A 21,184-nucleotide genomic window follows, 5' to 3' on the forward strand; every position below is an offset into this window, starting at 1 on the left:
TTGTGCGTGTATAATGTTCTCAAGCATCTCTTGAAGTTTGGCCTCTAAGGTCACTATCTACAGCTCTAATCAGGCAGAGCTCAGAGCTGCTTTTTTTTTTTTTTTTTTTTTTTTTTTTTTCCCATGAATGAGTCAATAGTAAGTCAGTGAGAGAGCTTGGAAAGAATAAAAACTGAGGAGAATATGTATTTTGATGTAACATGTCATGTTTTCTACACTTTAGGAAAGTTTTTTTTTTTTTTTTTTTTTGACTGTTGTTTCATATGGTAGAGGATTTACCTCCTTTGGTTCACTCTGTGCATTTGCCTTTCCTACTGCCTGTAGCCTGCATAGAGGGGAGTCTGATGGACAAGAGAGTAGTGAGATAGGCATGAATCTGTATTTTATTCTTTCATATAATTTATGTTATGGGCCACGTGTTTATCTGTATATGTCAATATAAAATTGGCTTCCACCCCTTACTCCTCTGACTTGCTGAACGTCCTTATCTGCGTCTACTGATAACGTCCGTATAGTGAAAGTCCTTCTCACTAAGATATCTTCATATCTTGAGTGTGTGGTGTTTTTTCATTTGTTTTGTTTTGTTCCCTGAGGACTCTGAAAGTTAGCCTTGGAATTTTCTTCTGTGGTATTTGCCCTTTATTCGTGGCTTGCTAGTAGATAGGAGTGTATGTTGTGAGGGTTTGCACTGTGTTCTTGTCCAGAATATGCTCTAACAATATGAAAGGCCTTTGAAATATTTTGAACAGTGAGTGGAACAAGAGAAATGGCAGTACCTGTCTCCAAAAAAAAAACAAACAACCTGAGAGAACAGACCCATATCAGAAAGCTTGTGGCTTGACAGCTGCCATGAGCTTGGGAGAGAGGTTAGCTTATGCTAAGGAACATAGGCACATTCAAAGAAATAGAGTAAGGCAGGTATTTAGTTCAGGGACATATCAATCTTGGTGGCTAAAATATTTTGTATATTTTAAAGTTTTGAAAAAACCTCTCATTGCTTGTGACCAGTGTATATGCTCTGATATGTTCTGACACGGTTCAATATGTGCCTTCAATATACTGATGCTCTGCTTCCACGGTTCATCCTCCCAGGTTTCATTATGCGTTCAACATCAGAATTTATCGCTGTTTAGTACTTCAGTTTCTTTTTCCTTCCTCTCCGATACTGGTGTTGAGTGAAAACACTCCAGTGTTTGGTACCTTCCCCTTCACCCCTTCTTTTCCTAGTGAATCCTGTAATGTCTCTGTTGCTGGGAATGTATAGCATGTTAGATGGACTCATTTTAAGAGTTTCTTCTTGTGCAATTTGCCTTTTAATTTTTCTTGAGTACTGGCAACCTCAAATAATGAGTCATGCAGTCCTCTTTGATAGAAAAGGAACAAGAAATGTAAGAATTTCTGTATCAGATTAAACCCATGTTCAGACTCTCAGTTTCCAGTGCCAAAAAATAGATACTTGTATAATAACTGGTTCATTTGAGATGTGTCTTCCAAATTCTTGATAGTAAGTTATTGGGTTAGATCTTAATATTTAAGCTTACTTTATTTTTGTTATTTCATAAATCCCATTTAAATCCTGCTATGTGTTCTGACTGCTGGTGAAGTAACTACGGGGTGGTTATCTGATCATCTGGGGACAGCTGTTAGTTGGTGAAAACAGCTTCAGATGGCTTAAGTGTCCATCAGGTTTGTTCTTGTCTCTTCACTATACTGAGATCTGCTTTTGCACCCTTTCCCAACTTAATATATACGTGTAGGTGGAGGGCAGGCATAACCTTTTACTAGGCAGGTAATTGCTCTTAACTGCAGTGGAAGTTATATGCCCAGGTGAGACCGAGCTATGGCTTAAAGATTTTCATTTTTTATTTCCTACCTTGTTTAATGGAAGAGTGACTTGCTCTCCAAGGTGATGCTGTTCAGATGGCAACTGCTAGATCCTGTTTTATTGATGTGTCGCTGGTTCAGCTTTAAGCCTGTGCACTCTCTTTTTCCTATAATTCTCTCTCTCTCTCAAAAGGCAATATTATATTGATTGATACATGTGACATAAGGCTGTTTCCTAGTTTCCTTTCAGTGGCTGCTTTTAAGAAAGCCTTTCACCCATTTACAGAACATGTATACATTTTTATCTCTCTGAAGGTGTTCTGTTGTTTTTCACACTGGGCCAAGATGATCAGCTGAGCTGGGCTGAAGCAAAAGCCTTTTTTCCACGTATTAGAGGTATATCCTAGAAGTGAAATAAAGGCTGCTTTCTTCCCCTCTGTTGGGTTTAAAGGATCTTACCCAGAAGAATATTGTCACGGCACAGGCTTTGCTAAAAATACTGAGCAGCTTTTAAATAGGCAGATCTTGAAATTAAAAGTTCATTGTAATGAAATCATATGAAACAGAGTAAGATGAATCTCCCAAGTTAATGACAGTACACATTTCAAACAACATACCCAGGTATAACTCTGCTCGTTATTTTGGCTTTCATAATAGTTCTAGCTATGAAAATGGATTTTTGTAAATACATAGTAGTGACATATTTTTAGTTTTATTTTATTGCGCTGTTGAAGCGTCCATTTAAGAAAACAATTTATTTTACTACTTCTTGTTTCATTATAGTATAAGATCATGGCTGTTAAAGCTTTGCTAACCTGCAAATGCGTGTCTTCTGAATTTCATGGCTGTGCTGTGAATTTATGCACAGAGTAGCCTTCACTGATTGCTTCGTAGTGTGACTAACCATAATGTTTGAAGCAGACTTTTGCTGTCTGTAGATTAGCATTTCATTTGATATTTGTGCCAAATGTTATATTTCTACTCAATGCAATCTAAAAGTGCGCAACTCCACATCTAATTATTTTTACTGAACCAGAAAAAAGAATCCCAGCTGTGTTGATGTTACTCCTATCACTCAATTCTTCAAGATCCATGGAGTGGGGTCACAAATTAGGCATCAGAATAGCAGCAAGATGTGCAAACTCATTGTTGCATGCTATGCCACCTCACTAGTTTTGGACAATCAAATCCATGTCAGAAAATTGGGTGTCAGCTTCCCTATTCTTTACCAGTGCATCCCTGCCTCGATGGAAGGAAGTCATTTTTTGGCTAATCACCATAGTGTGTGTTGACAAACAAGTTATTAATAGCATTTCATTTCTCTTTAGTAATAAAAAATACCAAATATTTGACACTGATTCATCTTTCTGTAAAATCACAGAATGCTCTGTTGCAGGCTGCAGAGCCAGAATAAACCCTGGCAGAAGCAGAAATAAACAAAGTCCTCTGGCTCTGCATTTTAAGTCAGAAGTCTGCTAAACCTCCTGTCCTATCTTGAAGCTTAGTCCCTGTAACGTGTACTGAACTGAGCCTCTTTTTGTGAAGGTTAGACAGGAACAGCCTAGGAAACTAAGCGGAGCTTAAAAACTCCCTTGCCCAGGTGGAACAGTCTGCAATCAGACTGGCTCTCCAGGGGTGGAAGGCCAGAAAATTCCCTACTGCACAGCCTGACTTCTATTTTGAAACACATGTGTACATAGGAAATCTACTTATAATAAATGCTAGTTATTTTTAAATGATTTCCCAAGCCGTTCATGTACAGTTTAGAGTTATTTCTAAGTGCCTCACAAGGAGCAGGGATAGTTAAGAGCTTGAATCCCAATGAAATTTCTGTTACCAGCTTTTGGTTGGTGGATGTCTAGTACCCTAGCAGTACCCTTCATTTTCCTTGGCAAAGGAGAAATACTCTGTCATTTTCCTAGCTGGTACAAAAAGGATCTCTGTTATTTTCCTCACACCCCTGGCAAAGAGAGGAGGAGTGGGACTTTGGTACTGTACCCCTCTTCCTCTTCCAGGCGTTAGCTGGGAAAGCCACGTGAGGTGGAGAAGGGTCCTCTACAGGTCCTCTCTTACCCCCAGCTTTGTGGTTACTGTGAAACAGAGATTTGGCTCAACTGTCCTCTCATTTTAAGATTTTGTTCATCATTCTCCCATGGCTGTGATACATCTCTCTGCTGATCAGGTGCTGAGTAGCAAGCTCCCACTGATGAGCACCTTCTCAAGTTTTCTGTCTGTAGGCTTGTTAAGCCAGGAACACATTGTCTGGTATGTCCGTTCTCATTAATTTCTTTAAAAAGGTAATAAATTTGTTCTGAAAGTAATGAAAAAAATGAAAACAAAGGCTTAAGCCTACTTTCTCCAAGAAGCTTCCTAGTTAGTGAGTGGGGAGTAAAGATCTCATCTAAATTAACAAGCAAATAAGTGGAAAGTAAATTTTTATTGCTCTTGAATATTTTGGAACTCTACTTCATAAACTCCTAAGCAAGTTGAAAGAAGAAATTGAAAACTTCTGTTCTTAAAGACTTCTTTTTGTTTGTTTGTTTTCATCTTATCTGAAACTTATGCACTGATTTTCTTGTTTGCATTTCATTTTTTAAAAAAGGCACAAAGGAGAATTTGGAGGCATAACTTGACTGGTGTTTAAAAAAAACACACAAACTAAAAACTAAAGACACTTTGAATGGAATGAGATGCGTGCATCACATTAAGGCATTGAAGTACCACTCAGCTTCATTTTGGAAACTGTTTTGCAAAATAACATATACACATTGAATTTCCATCTGTGTTCTTATGATTCCAGCTACCACATTACCTGAGATGTTTCTATCACCATATTTCTACTGTGTCTCTGTCTGTCTCACGAGGGTTAGACATTGTTATGACTTAAGAAGAAATTTCTTGTCCTTTATTGCTTTCTTTGTGAGCCTGATGTAATGTCAGCTCGTATCGTAACTATGATTCCTGGCCAAAAAGTAAGTTGCAAAACACTTCTCAATTTTCATGCCTAATTACTGCACTTCTCCAATTTCATGCTTCATTACTTTTATGAGAGCTGAATGTTTTCTGTGAGGATGTTGTGTATGGAACAGGGTTTGTCCTTCTGTGCTGACAGCCAGCAGAAGTTTTGGGGGAGAATCCTAAGGACTGGGACTGCAGGGCGACTGTGAGAAGGGAGTTGTTTTTTTCCTTTCGGCTCATTCAGTCATCGGTGGTTCTGCTCCCTTTAATAGCTAGCATCAAACGTCACCTTCAAATTTGGCAAGCTGATCCCTTACTTGGGTTAAAGTTAAAGCCTATTTTGGCACTGGGAACTGAAAGAGCTCATTCCAGAAGAGTAAAGTTGGAAAGAAGTTAGCAGGGCTGCGTGCCAGTGCAGCAGATCAGTCCAGTATGCTTCATGCTGACTCTTAGATATCTAACTTTTCTTAAACACCATAAAGTAGCTGCTAAACAACTATCTGATGTGGTTGCCATTAAGCATAATCTGAACAAATAGCACATAAAAATTGTTAGATTTATGAAATCCCATTCGTGGTACTTATTATAGGGCTGCGTTCGGGCAAAGAGTTGAAATACTTCATTAGGTGTGTAATGACATGTATCAATGAGAACCATAACGTAATTTTTAAGAAACCCAATACTACCTTTAAGATTCACTTTTTATTTCTAAAATAGTCCCATTTCTTGATTTCTATGTATGTTTGAGTTTAGATGTCATTTTTGTTCTTTCCTCCCCCCCTGCATGGTAACTGACCTCCTTAATTTTTCCAGAGGGAAGCTTATCATCCTTGTTAAAGGGATGGCAGAGGTATCCCTCCTGTTCTTTCTAAACCATAGGGGTAAAACGCGAGTTACTACTAGACTGTTCCTAATGGCTGGTGGCGATCCCTTCAGTTGGGCTCCTCTCTGGCAGTGGCCACAGGGAGGCACGCACATGGCAGTGTGCACGTTGACTCCCGAACACTGCTAACAGCCTGGTGTTGGGGCCTTGCCTGTGGCCCTGGTAGAAGTGGATGGGAATGTTTTTGGGGGCCTTATTACTGTTTGTCTGGGACCTTTTGCAGTAGTCGGGGGTAGTTTCTTCACCCCAAACATCTTGAGAGGGCAAAGACTGCAGTGTTGGCTATGGTTATGTCTTTTTTTTTTTGGGGGGGTGTATGGGCTGACAGCTGGAGGGGTGCCTGCGTGTAGGCCAAAATCAACTTAACAGGATGCCAGTGGTAGCTAACTGTATGTCTCGTGCTGCCTTACGTGACACAAGCCAAGCGTTGGCAACGCAAACAAGACTGGGTGGCTGTCTTTCTGAGCGAAGTATGGTGATGAAAGGCAGGGGAACAGTCAACAGAAGTGACAGAAGGAACGTTAGCTTTTTGGGAGCAGGGTTTGTTAATCTGTAGTTTGTTAGTTTGTGAAATGGCATTAGTTGTAGATCCTCAGTGGCTGTTGTCTGCTGATATTTCAGATGTACCCAGTCAGCTCCTGCTGGGTACATCTTACTAAGGTGTTGCATCTTCTCAACTTCCTTTTTTTTGGGGACGTGCATTTTGTCATTGTTATCCTAGTGTCAGTCATGGTATGTGACCTACTGTGTGCAGAGTCTAAATCGGGCACAGGATGCTGTGCTATGCTAGGCTAACTCATTGGAATATATGCTGTAATTTTAAAAGTGTGGTCTTTAAAGAAGAACAACTACAGGCCCAACAGAATTAGCCCTCATCTACTTCTTAACTAAACAAGATTAAAAAGCAAATTATAGGAAGAGGAATATTTGTGTGGACATTGCCTGTGCTGCTACTTGAGAAGGAGCTGACTGATCAGCAGCCCTTCATGGGACAAAAATTCTAGACAACTTTTGCAAGGTTCAAGACTAGGAACAGATCTACAGTGTAATTTGTGTTGACTAGAGAAATCCCTCAGGCATGAGGTGGTAACAGTGTTTCTCTAAGAAAAAACACTTTTTGAGGGGATTGATAAAATATTTCTTTTAGTTCTTACTGAACGATAAGAGAAACCTTGGAGTGGTGAGGTTTCTGCCAACTTCCATGAAGATCAAGTGCCTGTGTCTAAGTGTGTTTGTGCATTTTCTCTCTGTGGAAACAAGCCTGTGTATGCTTTCCCCCTTCTGATTTATTTTTGTTGGTAAAAGTTTATATCTGGAAAAAGATGAGAACTGAAGTGTCAAGGAAAGAACAGTGATTTCTTAGTAAACAAGAAAATGCCTATGTCTGTATGACTGCGATTTGTACTTCGTTCATTAGTTACAGCCTTCCTCTAGATGATCTTTAAATTGGATTTCCTTTTTTTCAGTTGTTCCCTATATTTTTTTTAAAAGTATTATCCTACCTCAGACATTCAGAATGGCCTCCATGGTAAATAATGGGTTGAAAAATTCTGCTGCTAGCTACAGAGTGCCTTTATGAAAGAGAAAAGCAAGGCAGGGAGCAAAACTGCCCATCCTGTATGGGGCTCCTGATTTTCTTCCGAATTTTCTCCCGGTTTTGATATGTCTGTGGTCTCCCAAGAGATGAGATTTTGTACACAAACAACTGATGAGCTCACAAGTAAGGAAAACAATACAGCTCTTTGGGGTCCAAGTGCCAAACCTTCCAAATATTTTCTCTAAGAGACCAGCATTAAAAAAAAAAATCAATTGTCATCTTATGTTCCATCAACTACCGTATTTTATATCTGTTTTTCTTTCGTCCTGTGGCTTGGGTTTAGCATTATAGCGGCAGTTGCTATGGCAGAGTTGGCCGTGTTTACCAGGTCATGACAAACAGCTACAGCTGAAAGACAAATACGGCACTCAGTTTTAAGTATGAGGTGGGATGAGAGCCAGAGATCAGCAGCCTCAGATTGTAGCTAGCCACAAAGCTGGATCCTACAGTCCTGACGTGTGCTGCTCTTACTCGGGCTTAATGCTAAAATTAAGCTTATACGTGAACTCTTTTCCTAGTTTTAATTTTGGTTTATTTCTGCACATTGAAAGGACACCATTAACTCGTGCACAGACATAAGTTTCTTAACAGCAAGAGAAAATACCAAATGAGTGTAATTAATTATGCTTCTCACACCTTGCCCTGGTTGTACCTTTTTCCTTGCCTTTATTCAGTAAATTTAGGAGCAAGTGTATAGCTTTCAGAAAATGGTTGAAAAAAATGGCTTTATTGTGAGAGAGGATTTAACTGTATCGGGGGCAAACCTAACAGAAACATAGCTATGACAAACTCTTCATATTCTTATTCTTCTTATTGAAGAGTAATTACTGTGTCTGAAATGGCTAACGTGGAAACTGGGCATATATACGCAAACACAGAGTCTTAAAACTAGCATTTATACATCTCCTATTGCTGTACTCTGGCACGTGTGGAGTTAAGATTCATACTGTAGTTGAGAACTTTTGCTCTTGAAGTTTTCTAGTAGTGTAGAAATCCAGGACAAAAATTGAGGGTAATCTTTCCGTAGGGATTACCCTTGAAGGGAAATTCTCTCTCTACAATGTGAAGACAGGTAAATCAGCATGTAGAGCTGCTTGAAACGCAAGTAAATCCCTTCTTCCTCACAATCCTTCCCCCCCTCCCAATAAAAAATATCAAAGTTCAGGAAACTCAAAAACACAAAGTGTCCCTGGAGGTTGGATTTTCTTCTTGCCTCCCCGTCACATCTCAGCAATTTCTGTTTTGCATTTTCCAGACCTTAAAAATGACTTGCCAAAGTCTTCCCATGTGAGAGAATGTCAGGATGTTTTACCTCAGCACCTCCTAACCAACATTAAGCATGTGCTGCATAAGGTGTTAGTTAGCATGTATTTTATGGCCTGCTGCAGTAGGCATCTTCCATCTGTGGAAGTTTTGGGTTTTAGGTAACGATGACCAAGCTGCTTGGTCAGGTTAATGGTTTGACAATGATCCTGAAGGTCTCTTCCAATGTAGATGACTCTATGATAGCACGCTGCAGGTAGTGCCCTTAGATGTAAGAGGTAGAGTGTAACCCCTTGAATGGGTTAAAACAGATTTCTCGTGTCTTCCAGTTGTAAAATGTCTCCTCCTTCCATGCCTTGCTGTTTTTCCTTCAGCAATCCTCTCGGGGTCAATAGGAAGAGGAGGAGTGGGAGAACAGAAGGGAGTAGTGGCTGATGCCCTTCCGAGCGGGCAGTAGGAGGCCTGCCGAACCTGGAGGATCTCAGTCGGGTTGCCTTCTGTTGAAGTCGCTACAGCAGTTTGTCTTCCCCTGTTGGTCTCACTGTCTTAGCTGTCTAGCCTGATCTGACTTCAACAGTTGCCTTTCTAAGGCTTTCCTGGGCAAGATCATTAGTGGAGGCGCTGGGTACGTGTGGTGAAGGAAGTGGCTGAGACGCACTACGTTAACTAGGCCATGTATCCGATCTGCAGGGCTTCCAGCAGCTTTCCCTGCTCTTGTCTGCCTCTGCTTCCCAAATGGACTGCTCTTTCTCCATGGGTAATCACCCCGCCATCCTCCTTTTGGGTGTTTTTTCTTCCCCCCCAAGGCATACTTAGAGGCACAGATGTTTGAGCAATGCAGGTTACCTGAGGTACAGCATGTGCCTGTGAAAATATCTGTGAGTGGCAGAGCTTAATCTAGTGACTTTCATCTGTATTAAAGTGATGGTTCAGACCTTAAAGGACCAAGGTTCAGACCTTAACGGACAGGTCAGCTGCAGGGGGCTGAATCCTGGCTCAAACTGTTCGGTTTGTGGCCATGCAAAGAGATAGGGGAGCAAAGAAAGAGCATGTTGCAAAAAATGAAGAGAGCTTGGATACGAAGCAGTGCTTTAAGGTGCTGCCATGTATCAGTGATTTTTGCTACTAGAAAGTCAGGCTTTTTTAACAGCTTAAAACCCATTGGTTTTAAAATTAAAACTGTAATGATCAGAAATTATTATTGGATGCTGACATAGACTCAGGCTAATACTTTTTTTCTGACCATTGCTTTTTAGAGCTCCCTTTGACTTAAATTATAGGTGCAAAAATCTTGAACAACTCTTCAGCAGTCTGCTTGCTTCAGAACATAGGTGTGGATTGGTTGGTGGCTAGCAAGATGTGTGGCTTTTTATTATTTATTTATTTATTTATTTTTGAGTCCTAGATGTTTTCCTATGGTCTCAGTGGGATATGACTTCAGTACTTCAGACTGTGTGTAGTGTTGCTTTGAGCCTTATACCTCAGAGCTGGCTCTGCCGGTAGCAGGTGAAGAGCATCTATAAATAGTGCACAGAGCTCTTCAATGGCATGTACGTGTTGCCCTCTACTACCTTAGGCATTTTGAACACATTAATTTGTTCTCTTCTGTGGTTTAAGGGGGGAAGGGCTGATGCTCACCTGTTCAAGTATTTCCCGTTACATGTAGAAAAACACCTATCTATAACAGATGAATCAGTGGTGCTGTAAGAAAAGCCTTTAGCAGGTCCTGAGCCAAGGCAGTATTTGTACATGTTTCACGTTACAGTTGCGAGCGATAACCCCAGAACGGGAGCTGGGAAGCATGAGCTGGGGCACTGCATGCTCTGGGTTTATCTGGCAAATTGCTGCTGCCATGTGTCCCCCCCCTAGAACGATGTGTTTGGGCCCCCAGTGCTTCATGCCCGCAGAGCTGGTTTCAGCTGCACACTCAGCTCAGTCCTGGTGGGGGTAAAGTATCAAGAGTCACTGCGTGCAACTGTGGTAATTCTTCACTGGTGGAAACAGAAATAATGACATTATTCCTGGGTTATTTTTTAAAGTGGATCACTTTTTTTTTTTTTTTTCTTCTGATGGATGGAAAATGTAGGAGGATTGCTGTGCTATGCATGCATGTGGGTGATGAAATCATGGCTTCAAAGTTTATTCGTGTTGGCAGCAAGAAACAAATTGCTGAGCATCTCTTCTGAGGATAAACCTAGCAACGCATTTCTGGTCGTCAGTCAACACTTTTTTTTTTCCTCCTTCTTCCCGCTGTGGTGTCACTTGTGATGTAATGGCACTGCTGCAGCGGAACCCTCCATGCACTAGCTCTGCAATTAGATGTGACGTCCCTGTGCAAGGGCTGCTTGGCATTAGAGCTATTTTAGCACGCATGCTTTCTACTTTCTGGTAACATTAAATAGTGCGTTACAGAGCTTTGCTCCTTCCCTATGACTCTTAAAGAAGCAGAATTTAAATACAATACTAGAAGGCACAATTCTGTAGTGCTTTATTTTATATATGGCGTTCATATTGATGCAAATGAAACAGGAATTGGGATTTATGGGTGCAGAGCTGCTAAAGAATTAAAGTGCCCAATATTAACCAACAAGATTAAACCAAAAATCACACCTGCAGTATTTTTCAGGCTCTTCCATGGTTTCATCACTGCACATTAACCTGGAAACTTCTGTTTTTCTTTTTCTGTTTTGGAGTGACAAAAATACATGAGTAAGAGACCATGTCACCAGCATTGCTTTCTTTGGCCTAAGTAGCTTCTGAATCAAAGACGTGCAAGCAGGATTTCATTCAGTTTTTTGTTTCCCTTTCAGTGAATGTTATCATATTCTGGGTAGATAAATAGAAAAAATACCAGTAATTTTCAAAGGAATGTGATTTCACTATAATGACGAAAATGATAAATACTACCGGTCAATTTTGGCTAGGACTTAAAGACTTAACGATCACACTAATTGGGGCTGATAAAACTAAAAAGCATTTCTTTTTGCATCCAGTCAAATAAATAGCATGGTGTTTGATACCTGTAGATCTGAAAACCTTCTTAGATTATCTCCCCTGTTTACTGTATGTGGATGAGGCACCAATTGCTACCTATCAGTCTGGCAACTACTGGCTCTGTAAAATGCGTGGATTCAAGTTTGGATCTGATTGATACTTACTGGATGTAGCAAGGGGTTATGCTGTATAAACATATTGAAAGGGCCAATAATTCAATTATTAAACGTGCTGTTGCAGCTTTGGAGGCACGTAAAATTTGACTCCAGGTTAACTTGCCAATTAGATACTAGAGAAGGGTTCCTACTGTCTGCTGTGCCCTGTAGTGGGGGCAGTTACAGAAGGGGTTTCTGATCTCTGCCAGTACTCATAGTTTTTTGATATAACAAAACCAACACAAACCAGACATTCAGTTGCTTCAGTGCTCCTTTCTTGTGCAATTTTCTTTCCAAACTAACATAGAAATTGTATTACCCATACAGTCTTGAGGAAAATTCAGGATCTATTGACTTCAATGGAGTTTGCTGTTAGCTGGAGCAAAGCCAGGGTCTCCCTTACAACATTTATAGTTACATGGTGAATATACTTAGCAATGACTTGAGGTCCTTCTAGAGCTGCTTACTTCATAATTCTAGCTTCATGTTAGCTCGTGCATTGCTTTCTCGAACCTACAGGAAGCACCTTGTGTTCCTGCCACGGTTCTGTTCATCAGCAGTTAAAAGTCAGCTAGTAAATGCCAGGCGTTGCAGAACGACGACGTGCTCCGCTTGGCACAGGCAACAGAATGTTAAAACTGCGGGGGTGACCCTTCGCTCGGGCTGGGGTATATCGTTACCTTGAAATGCTCGTGCATTGCTCTCCCTGGTTTGTTGGTGTCTTGTGGTGGCGGTTGGTTTTGTTTTGAAGTGGCCTTTGCCTCCTGTTGAGGTGATGAACAGCAGACGGACTGCTTGCTAAAGGGTAGGCAAAGCAATCTGTTGCTTCTTGGGGAAGCTCTAGTTACGTGACCTATGTATCCCTAAGGCAGCACAGCTGTGCAGAAATCCATGTGTTGTCCTTTAATTTTTTGTCAGTTTACACTTTCTGACTAAAACATTAACACTACTGGTTTTCCCTGGTGTCGATGACTTGGTATTCTTATTACAATGATTTATCTATTCCCTTTTTCTTCCTTTCTTATTACGTTTCATCAGCAAAGAGGATGCTACTTCAATTGTTAACCACTCAGACCCTTAACCATTCGGAAATTCTCTGTGTATTTACACTGTTTAATAAATCCTTAGCATTGCTTTTTTGGGGGGAGTGGGGGTGATAGGGCGTCTGTAAGAATTACTGTGACTATACCAACCAGTTTTTGTGCTTCCTGCCTTTACTTAATATTAGGCTACCTTTTCCAGGAAAACAAACAAAACCTAACAAAACCACTTTGTTAAAGCACAGTATTTGCTAGTCCTTAGTTTGTACAGGTCTATGGTGCAAGGCGGTGCTTCAGTGACAGCCTACAGTGATTCACACAGTGAGAAAAGGACAAACTACATGACATTTGCTTGTATAATCAATCCACTATTAGTTTATAGAGCTGTAAGAAGACACACATGCAGTGGGTTTAAGCTAACCCAGCACTGCAAGGGTATGTTTACCTCAGAGGTAATAGTTCTAGCTAAATAAGGCCTTGGCCAGGTTGAAATCACTCCCAGCAGAGGCAGTGTTTGTGCTGATGGAGGAGTTCCTGTGCTGGTGCTTTAACAGCCTAGCTAGTGGAAAGACAAAACCATGTATGTCAGGCCTGAAGAAATAGGTCGTTTGTGTCAGGATGCAGCTTGCTGTTCTGCTGTGTTCTTCAGAGGCAGAAGCCCAGCACAGCTGGGAGGAAACCAGCCAGCAGCGGAGGCCAGTGTGAGATGGAGAAGCAGGACCAAGGCGCTACCTGAGGCACCGCTAATAGCTGCGTGACCGCTCAGGGAAAGAAAGGCTGCTGCCTGCATGCTCTACTTCTTTGTGTGTTTTGTCTTTGGCAAAGAAAACCTTGCTGTTTGAACAGAGGTATTAATTTGGGAAAGTTCAGTGTTGCAGGCAGAGCCCGAAGCGTAAGAGGTTCCCCCAAACCTGTATGTTCTTAAATCTTAATGCTGTGCTGTCACTACAGAGGAGTTCATGGGATCATTGAATATCTGAGTTGGAAGGGATCTATAAGGGTCATTGAGTCCAACCTCTGGCTCCACATAAAACCACCAAAAAATCAGACCATTTGTTTGAGATCATTGCCCAAACACTTCTTGAACTCTGTCAGGCTTGGTGCTGTGACCACTGCCCAGTGCCCAACCACCCTCTGGGTGCAGAGGTGGTTGGGCACTGACCCTCCACTAACCCCCAGCCTGACCCTCCCCTGTCCCAGCTCCATGCTGTGCCCTCGGGTCCTGTCGCTGTCCCCAGAGAGCAGAGCTCAGCGCCTGCCCCACCGCTCCCCTCCTGAGGGAGCTGCAGGCCGCCATGAGGCCTCCCCTCAGCCTGCTCTGCTCTGGGCTGGACAAACCAAGGGACCTCAGCCACTCCTCACAGATCTTGCCCTCTAGACCCTTCACCATCTTCATCGCCCTCCTTTGGACACTAACAGTTTGTTCTTCTAATTGTGGGGCCCAAAACTACACAGTACTTGAGGTGAGGCTGCACCAGCGCAGAGTTCTTGTTTTGCTCTTAAGGAAAGGCTTAGGGTGTGGGAACTTCTGCTGGATATACAGGGCGCCCGTTGTGTATTTCACTGCTGTGCTTCAGGAGTGAAAGCTAGCTCTGGCAACAGAAGAATTACCTCTGATTAGCATTGTCAAAAAACCAAAAAGCCCAGAGTGTTGCTTTTGGGTTCAAGAGTTTTAGGGATGATGCTAAAGTGGACTGACAGGGAACAGTGTGGACAACACTAGTTGCCCATATATATAACCTGTGTGCACTTGGTGGTGGGGAAAAAAATCTCAGTACAAGGACAAATTGACTATTTGTATACAAGCCTGAAGAGTTTTGTAACATTTCAGTAGTATGTCATACACACTATACACACTGTGAGAAATGATGGGGGGAAACAGTCTTTTACTCCAAGCAAAATTTATTAGAAGTCTATTCAAGAAAAAAAAAAAAAAAACAAACACAGAGACCTTTTGCTTGTAGGAATTCAAAGTCAGTTACCTGAAAGCCAGGTATGAAAAACCTGTATTTTTCTAAAATCAGATACAGAGTAGAAACAGTACTTTTTAAATATCACAGGCAACAGATGTTTAAGTCTTCAATCATAAATGGCATCAAAGATAGGTATTAATCTCACAGCAAAGCTGCATGCAGATCTAGTTTAAAATTGAAAGCCTCTGAAATATAAAGCTTTTGCCATGAAATCTGCAATAATAAAGGTATGCTGCACAAAGATGTTTCTTTACCTTTGTCTTAATGACATTTCTCAGTAATAAAGACATATGTACATTTAGATTTGGCTGGTAAACCATATTTTAATAAGTAAAGTTTTGCATAAAATGCTATCTTACAGAATTGCACTATCCAGATGTGCTTATGGTAAATAGAGCAAGAAAAGAAAAATGCATTGAAATCTTCTGTATGTGAAGAGGGCAAAGATCAAATAAGGAACTTAATTTTTTTCTTTTAAATCAACAACCAAATGGCTCTGTACAAAAAGGCAAACATATGTACAAAATGCTACAGAGACTACATACATGTTGATAATTTCAATCCTATACCCATGAGAAACACAGTAGAAGCTTTTGCCATCTATTAAGGTGCTGAAGAAACCAAATCTGATTTTATTATTATTATTTTTTATAAAGCCATAGTCGTTATCATCCTGTGACTTAATTTCATATGCTATTTATGCTTACCTTTGCTTATGGAAAATTGTGTGTTTTCAAATACTTATTTCATTCAGGAAAAAAAAAAATCAACAAAACTCTAAAATGTATCAGTTTTAATAGTTGTGATTTTTTTTCTGTACTAAATCCCTAAAAAAGAATGTGTAACTCAGGTTTTGTTAACATAGATATTTATATATTTATATATATATATATAGTGAAATAAATCAGTACATGATACTTGTGAATATTTTTAGGTGGCTATGTTAGAGGAAAAAAAAATCCTTTGCACTAACACTGTTTACGTTCTTCTTAAAACTCCTGTGATACATAAAAACACTAACCTCTCAAATTTCATGTTGCTGACTATTACGACACTTTGATTACAACCATTTAATGTCAGACATCATTAGCAGGTTATTATTGTCTATGCTTAGATCATTGTCTGTCTCTTCATGAAATCCTGTTTCCCGAGGTTTTACATATCTTGCACTTCTTACCTTATAACAGAAAACACTATAGCTTTAATAGGGTAAAAAAGGGTTTATCCAATACCATTGCACCTTCAGAACACTTGCAGTTCTTCCGTTTTTTACTACACTTGCTTGAGATTTTACAGTCACTGTGCATATGTTACAACATACAAGTGCAGGCAAAAAATCTATATTATAATTTGTCATTGTAAACCAGTACAATAGGCAAACCTGTGGTACGGCAAAGTGAAAGCAACAAATGCTGCCAAGCTAACAAGAACGTGGAAACTCAAAACTTTTTTTTTTTTTTAAGTTGTAAACAGCAACTTCCCCTCTGTTGTACGTGCATGCTGAAATTTCGTATTTTCCATGGCATTTCATACCACAAATGTCTCAAATGAATTTCTCCCTCTCCCTGCACCCCTCCTATGGCCATTCGTCTGTGTACCCGTCACCAGGCTTTTCCTATTGCGTTTCAAATGAAAAGACTTTTTAAAGCAGGGAGTACTTAAATGTTGAACCGATTCCTCTTGCTTCAGAAAAGCTTAGTTATTCAGACTGCAGTCGTTGCTGTAATACTGCTGGAACGGTTTGGTGGATGGGATGGGATGAGGATGAACTGGGTGGCCTCTATTTGAGACTGCAAGCAAGAAAACAGAAGGCCAGTGTAGCATGTTTTCTAGCAGCTTTATGCAGATGTGTTGCAGAGATGCAGCATAAATAAGCAGGAAAAAAAATTCACAGCCTCTTGACATAGTTTCCAGGGAAAGTACCAAAGAATTTGGTTCTTCTTGAGGTTCCTGAAATTAGAAGCAATAGATAAAAGATGGGAATAAGAACAGGAAATCACTGTGTAAGCATGGCCTTTAAATTTTTGGTTAACATTTCACAAACATATCTACTGTTCTTTACAGTCCAATTACATTGTTTTGAATTTCACTTGTGAGTTGTGAATTTTAACAAATTATAACTGCAGGGAAGAAAAAGCAAAGAAAGGGGCATATTTGATTGAATAGCCTGATTAAAATCTGTGCTAAATCCAATGTGCTGAAATTTTGGCTTGATACATAGAAATCATTTAATTTAAACAACATCAATTGTTTGCAATTAAATAATTTGGATTTTTGAAATGCTGAGGACTAGTAAGATGATAAAGAAGTTAGCCACTGTGTGCATGAGGGTTTATGCAATGATTAAGCCACCTTGTCTAGACCTAGGTATGAAATCTGTTTGTTCAGTAATAGTTGGTTCTCACAAACAGCCAATTCTGTAGTGGTATTCATGCAAGTTGTAAATTATCTTTTTTTTTTTTTTTATGAAGAGAGAAGTAATACACGCCCCACTTCGTGTCATGTGGGAGTGACAACAGCGCTGTACAACAAACTGGAGGCACATGTCCATTCGTGTCACCAAATCCAAAGTACACAAGTGAAAAATCACCCATTAATTTCAGAGGATTTTGGTGGGGATTTCTCCCGATAAAGCCAGGTTCAGGTTTGTTACATTGCATACCAAAATTAATCAGTTTATGAGACACCAAACAAACAGGGCAGCAGAGTTCAGGAATAAAAAGTAAATGAAAAAGGAAACAAATTAAAACGTACCCACAAACCATCCATCATCACATTTTTCCATCACATCAATGACATCTCCCTCTCTGAGCTCCAATTCATCTTCGTTCCTAGGAGTATAGTTATATAGAGCCTGAAACCTTAAATAGGACAAACAATGCATTTTAAAAAGAAGAAAGGGCTTTTTGCACCTTTGTTAAAGAAGCTGGTTTAAACATTAACTCATAAGTAACACGCCCTTCAGGTACAGGGGAAAAGGGCTTCTTTTGCCTGGTGGAGGACATCAGGGCTAGGTCCTTATTACAGCAAACACCCTACCTTATCTGAGGCAATAGCGTGCACCTCGAGTACTGAGAGCAGCTTCTGCATTTGGACCTCCCTTCAGGCCCGCTTTCCTAGAGCTGCCCTCTCGCTGGTGGGACAGCCTTTGCTAGCCTGTGGTTTTTCCTCTGTCATGCTAAAGTAGGAACAGGTCAAAATGTTACCTGTTTACCTACAGGGCTGAAGGGGATGGTCTTCCAAAAGGCTTCTGTACTAAAGGAAGAGGAGGTATGGTAGTGAAAGTGAGAAAAAAAATTCTGGGAAGGGCACCTGAATGGTACGCAGAGGTAGTGAATGGAAAAGGAGGGAAGCTGGGCAGGTGAAATGAGAAGAAACAGGTTCCACACTGGTGGGTACCTCCGAGGTACCTGGTCAGTTGCAAGTTTAGTGTATGCCCATATACCTCATGGGTATAGAGGTGTCTGGGCCTGCCTTGAAAATGCCCAACTGTCACAGCAGCCTCAAAGCTGGACAAGTAATTAAAAAAAAAAAAATTACAATGGGAGAAGTGGTAGAGGAAAAAATATCTGTGAGCAGTGCCTCCCTTCAGAAGGGAGCTAAAGGGAAGAAGAATGGGTAGGGGCAGTCATATGTGAAAGAAGGTGAAGTATCCAAGACTCCAACCAAAAACAGGTTGAGGGCAAGGCTATATAGAGGAACTTCTTGAGTTCTTAAAAACAAAAAAAAATTTCAGAGAGCGAGGGAGTGTCTTGAGTCCAACTGGGAGACACAAGGATGGAAATTAAAGCACTGTTCAGACCCTCCCCTCTGCCAGGGGCTGCAGTTCAAAGGATGTGAGGTGGATAATTGGAAAGAGCTACGAGACTGGGACGTTTCTTATTTTTCATTTCTCGTCAGCTTTTAATTGAGTTTCTTGGAACTGAAAGAACAGCAATAAACTCCTAGCAGGGGGAGCTGCGGGTGCTTAGCCAGACAGCCCGTGGGAAGATTGCAGCAGAAGCCCATGAGCCCCGCAGAGCTGGAATCTGCCTGCTTCCTAACCATCTGTGCACAGCGACGGCTCTGCATGTAAAGGAGCAGGGTACGACTGCAGGAATTATAGAAGGGAAAGAGTTCTGATTTCCCAATGCTGAAACAAAGCATCATCCTCGTGATGCCCATTTTTTCCCCTTAGCAACAGTTCACTGGCTGAAACTGAACATCGCTGCTTTTCCTCTCCCCAGTAAAAACACAGTAACTCCCCCTTTGATGTGTTCCTACAGAAAATGCCTGAATGATAACAGAGCTAGTGGAAAAAGTTTTTTTTTTTTTTTTTTTTTTTTTCCCCTCCATGGCTTAAATGAGACTTAATTCAGTAAAAAATTCCTGTTCCTGAAAAATACCATTTGAAAATCATATATATAGTAAGGTGCTAGGCTTGGTGTAATGATGGTCTTCTTGAATAAAGCATACTTATTTTTCACAGTGCTGATTTGGAGAAACAAAAGGCAATGTTCCAAGAAAGTTATTTTTAACTTAGTTTCTCATGACTGGCAGTTCCCTCTCCATATCTGAAAAGTCTGAACTTGTACTTTAATCATACTAACCAAATGAAACAGGACGGTCATTTAACCAATTACCTTTGATAATTTGCCTAGAGCAAATAAGAACAATCTGTGCAAAAATTAAATGGTAATACTGTTTTCTGTCATGGTTATCACTATTCCAGGAAAGCAGAGCTATGATGATATTCCAAAAATGATTAAATACAGCTCCCAAAGATACAGGAATTGCAGATGGACTGTGTCATGAATAGGATTCAAGCCAATTACTTAATCAAATACAGTAACAAAAACCTCCTAATTAGCACTCTTCATACTTCAGAAATCTGGTTTTAATAATTTTTAGCTAATCCATTTCAAAAACTCCTTTTGTAGTCATTTCATTCACTCTTTGCTAATCTAGGATTTTTTTAAAATACAAAAACTACTATTTAAATACTGACAGAATACATATTCAAGACAACAGTTGCTTCACAAACAATTTAAATTTGTTTGTTATTTTAGGATTGAGTGACTTTAGTCATGATCTACTAAAATTATATTTAACAAAATTAATTAGATAATTATTGTTTGCAATACAGAGAGAGGTTCTTCAGTACGCTCAAGAATTCTAACAAAAGCTTGAGAAAAATGGGTTCAGTGAGACTGAAAGCAGAATACCCAATTTTCATTATACATTATATGTGGTCTTGGTATTTGGTAACTGTTTCCTCCTCTTTTCTTGTCGTTTCTTCAGTTTAACCATTAAATATTCTTAGATGCTAAGCCTTAATTACACTTAGGAGAATTCATCTAATAGGGCTTCTTCCAAAGCTCTCTGACGCTAGAGGAAGAAGGGCTACTACTTTCAATGATCAGTGGAGCAGGATTAAAAAAATAGTAATTCAAAAGAATCTTGCATTGAACTTGGATTCTATAGTCAGCACTGAAACAGTCTTACATGCTTTATCTTGAGTTCTTACATTGTTTGTGAAAATACAACCTGAGCTCTAGGTTTTCCAGTTTCTAACTTTTAAGTTGCATATGTAAATACCAGCAAAAAGCCTGATCCTGCATTCCTGTGAATAACATTATCAAGTTATTTTTTCTCTCCGTTAACATTCAGAACTGTTTCTGAAGAATCTGTGTTGTCAGTAGAGCAAATGAGTTGGATTAATGCTAAGTCTTTAACTGGGATTCTGCTGAGATGTAACAAGGGAGAGAACAACAACAGAATAAGTCAAACTTCAGTTCTACAAAATTCTTATCCCTTTTAAGTATAATTGATAGAGAGCAGCAAGATGACATGTCTGCCTTATTTTGATGTAAATTATACAACTTGGGCTTTGCCCTCTGGGACCATCTTGGCTACCTTCCTACATCATGTGGTTATCTGGACATTTCTGAAATCCCCTCATAATTGTACTTGGCAGGTTAACAAATTATTTGAAGATGTGCTGGCTATTGCTTAAAAGTTAGGTTTTGGTTTAGTAGACAAGAAGTATACTTACGGTTCCCCCCCAGTGTGTATGTTTTCATGAGCAAGCACAGGGCGCTGTGGCTGAAATGAAATGATTTGAAATGTAATAACGATTTATAAGCTAAGGTCCAAATAGTTGGATAGGTGCATGATGCTTAGTTGCTTGAGAGCTCATATTCTACCTTATGTAAAACAACCGCCCCCACATACCCAACCTCGCCTTAAATTCTTAAGAGATGTTGCAAGCAACAGAATCATGGCAGGTTTAAAGATTGATTTTTTTGGAGGACAAGATAAAAACTAAAACAAAACTGAACTTTTTCAACAATCTATTTATAGTATAGTGAAAAGCTGGAATAGAACCTTGCTGCCTCGTCACTGTGAAACAGAAAGAGCATTAGATAAATCAAATGCAACTGATGAACGTTATACATTCCTTGGGTGAAATATATTTTTAGATAAGCAAAAATAAAATCTTGTATACTTAACGGCAG

At 40.0% G+C, this 21,184-nt stretch overlaps 2 protein-coding genes across 54 annotated transcripts in view; one reads left to right on the forward strand and one right to left on the reverse strand.

The window, feature by feature from the left end:
• Nucleotides 1-21,184, forward strand: part of CFAP96 (cilia and flagella associated protein 96) — a 90,769-nt gene that overhangs the window by 53,175 nt on the left and 16,410 nt on the right. The window lies entirely within an intron of this gene.
• Nucleotides 14,599-21,184, reverse strand: part of SORBS2 (sorbin and SH3 domain containing 2) — a 155,567-nt gene continuing 148,981 nt past the window's right edge. For 47 of the 49 annotated variants that reach the window (XM_068681381.1, XM_068681363.1, XM_068681366.1 and 44 more), the window contains 3 exons: nucleotides 20,722-20,771; nucleotides 17,442-17,548; nucleotides 14,599-16,637 (listed from right to left, as the gene is read on the reverse strand). In XM_068681381.1, the coding sequence (XP_068537482.1) occupies nucleotides 16,576-16,637; nucleotides 17,442-17,548; nucleotides 20,722-20,771 (219 nt within the window). In that variant the 3' untranslated portion in view covers nucleotides 14,599-16,575. The remainder of the gene's footprint in view (nucleotides 16,638-17,441; nucleotides 17,549-20,721; nucleotides 20,772-21,184) is intronic. The other 2 variants (XM_068681374.1, XM_068681350.1) reach the window with 1 other exon arrangement.

This window comes from Anas acuta, chromosome 4 (assembly GCF_963932015.1).
Source record: "Anas acuta chromosome 4, bAnaAcu1.1, whole genome shotgun sequence".
Classification (NCBI taxonomy): Eukaryota; Metazoa; Chordata; class Aves; order Anseriformes; family Anatidae; genus Anas; species Anas acuta.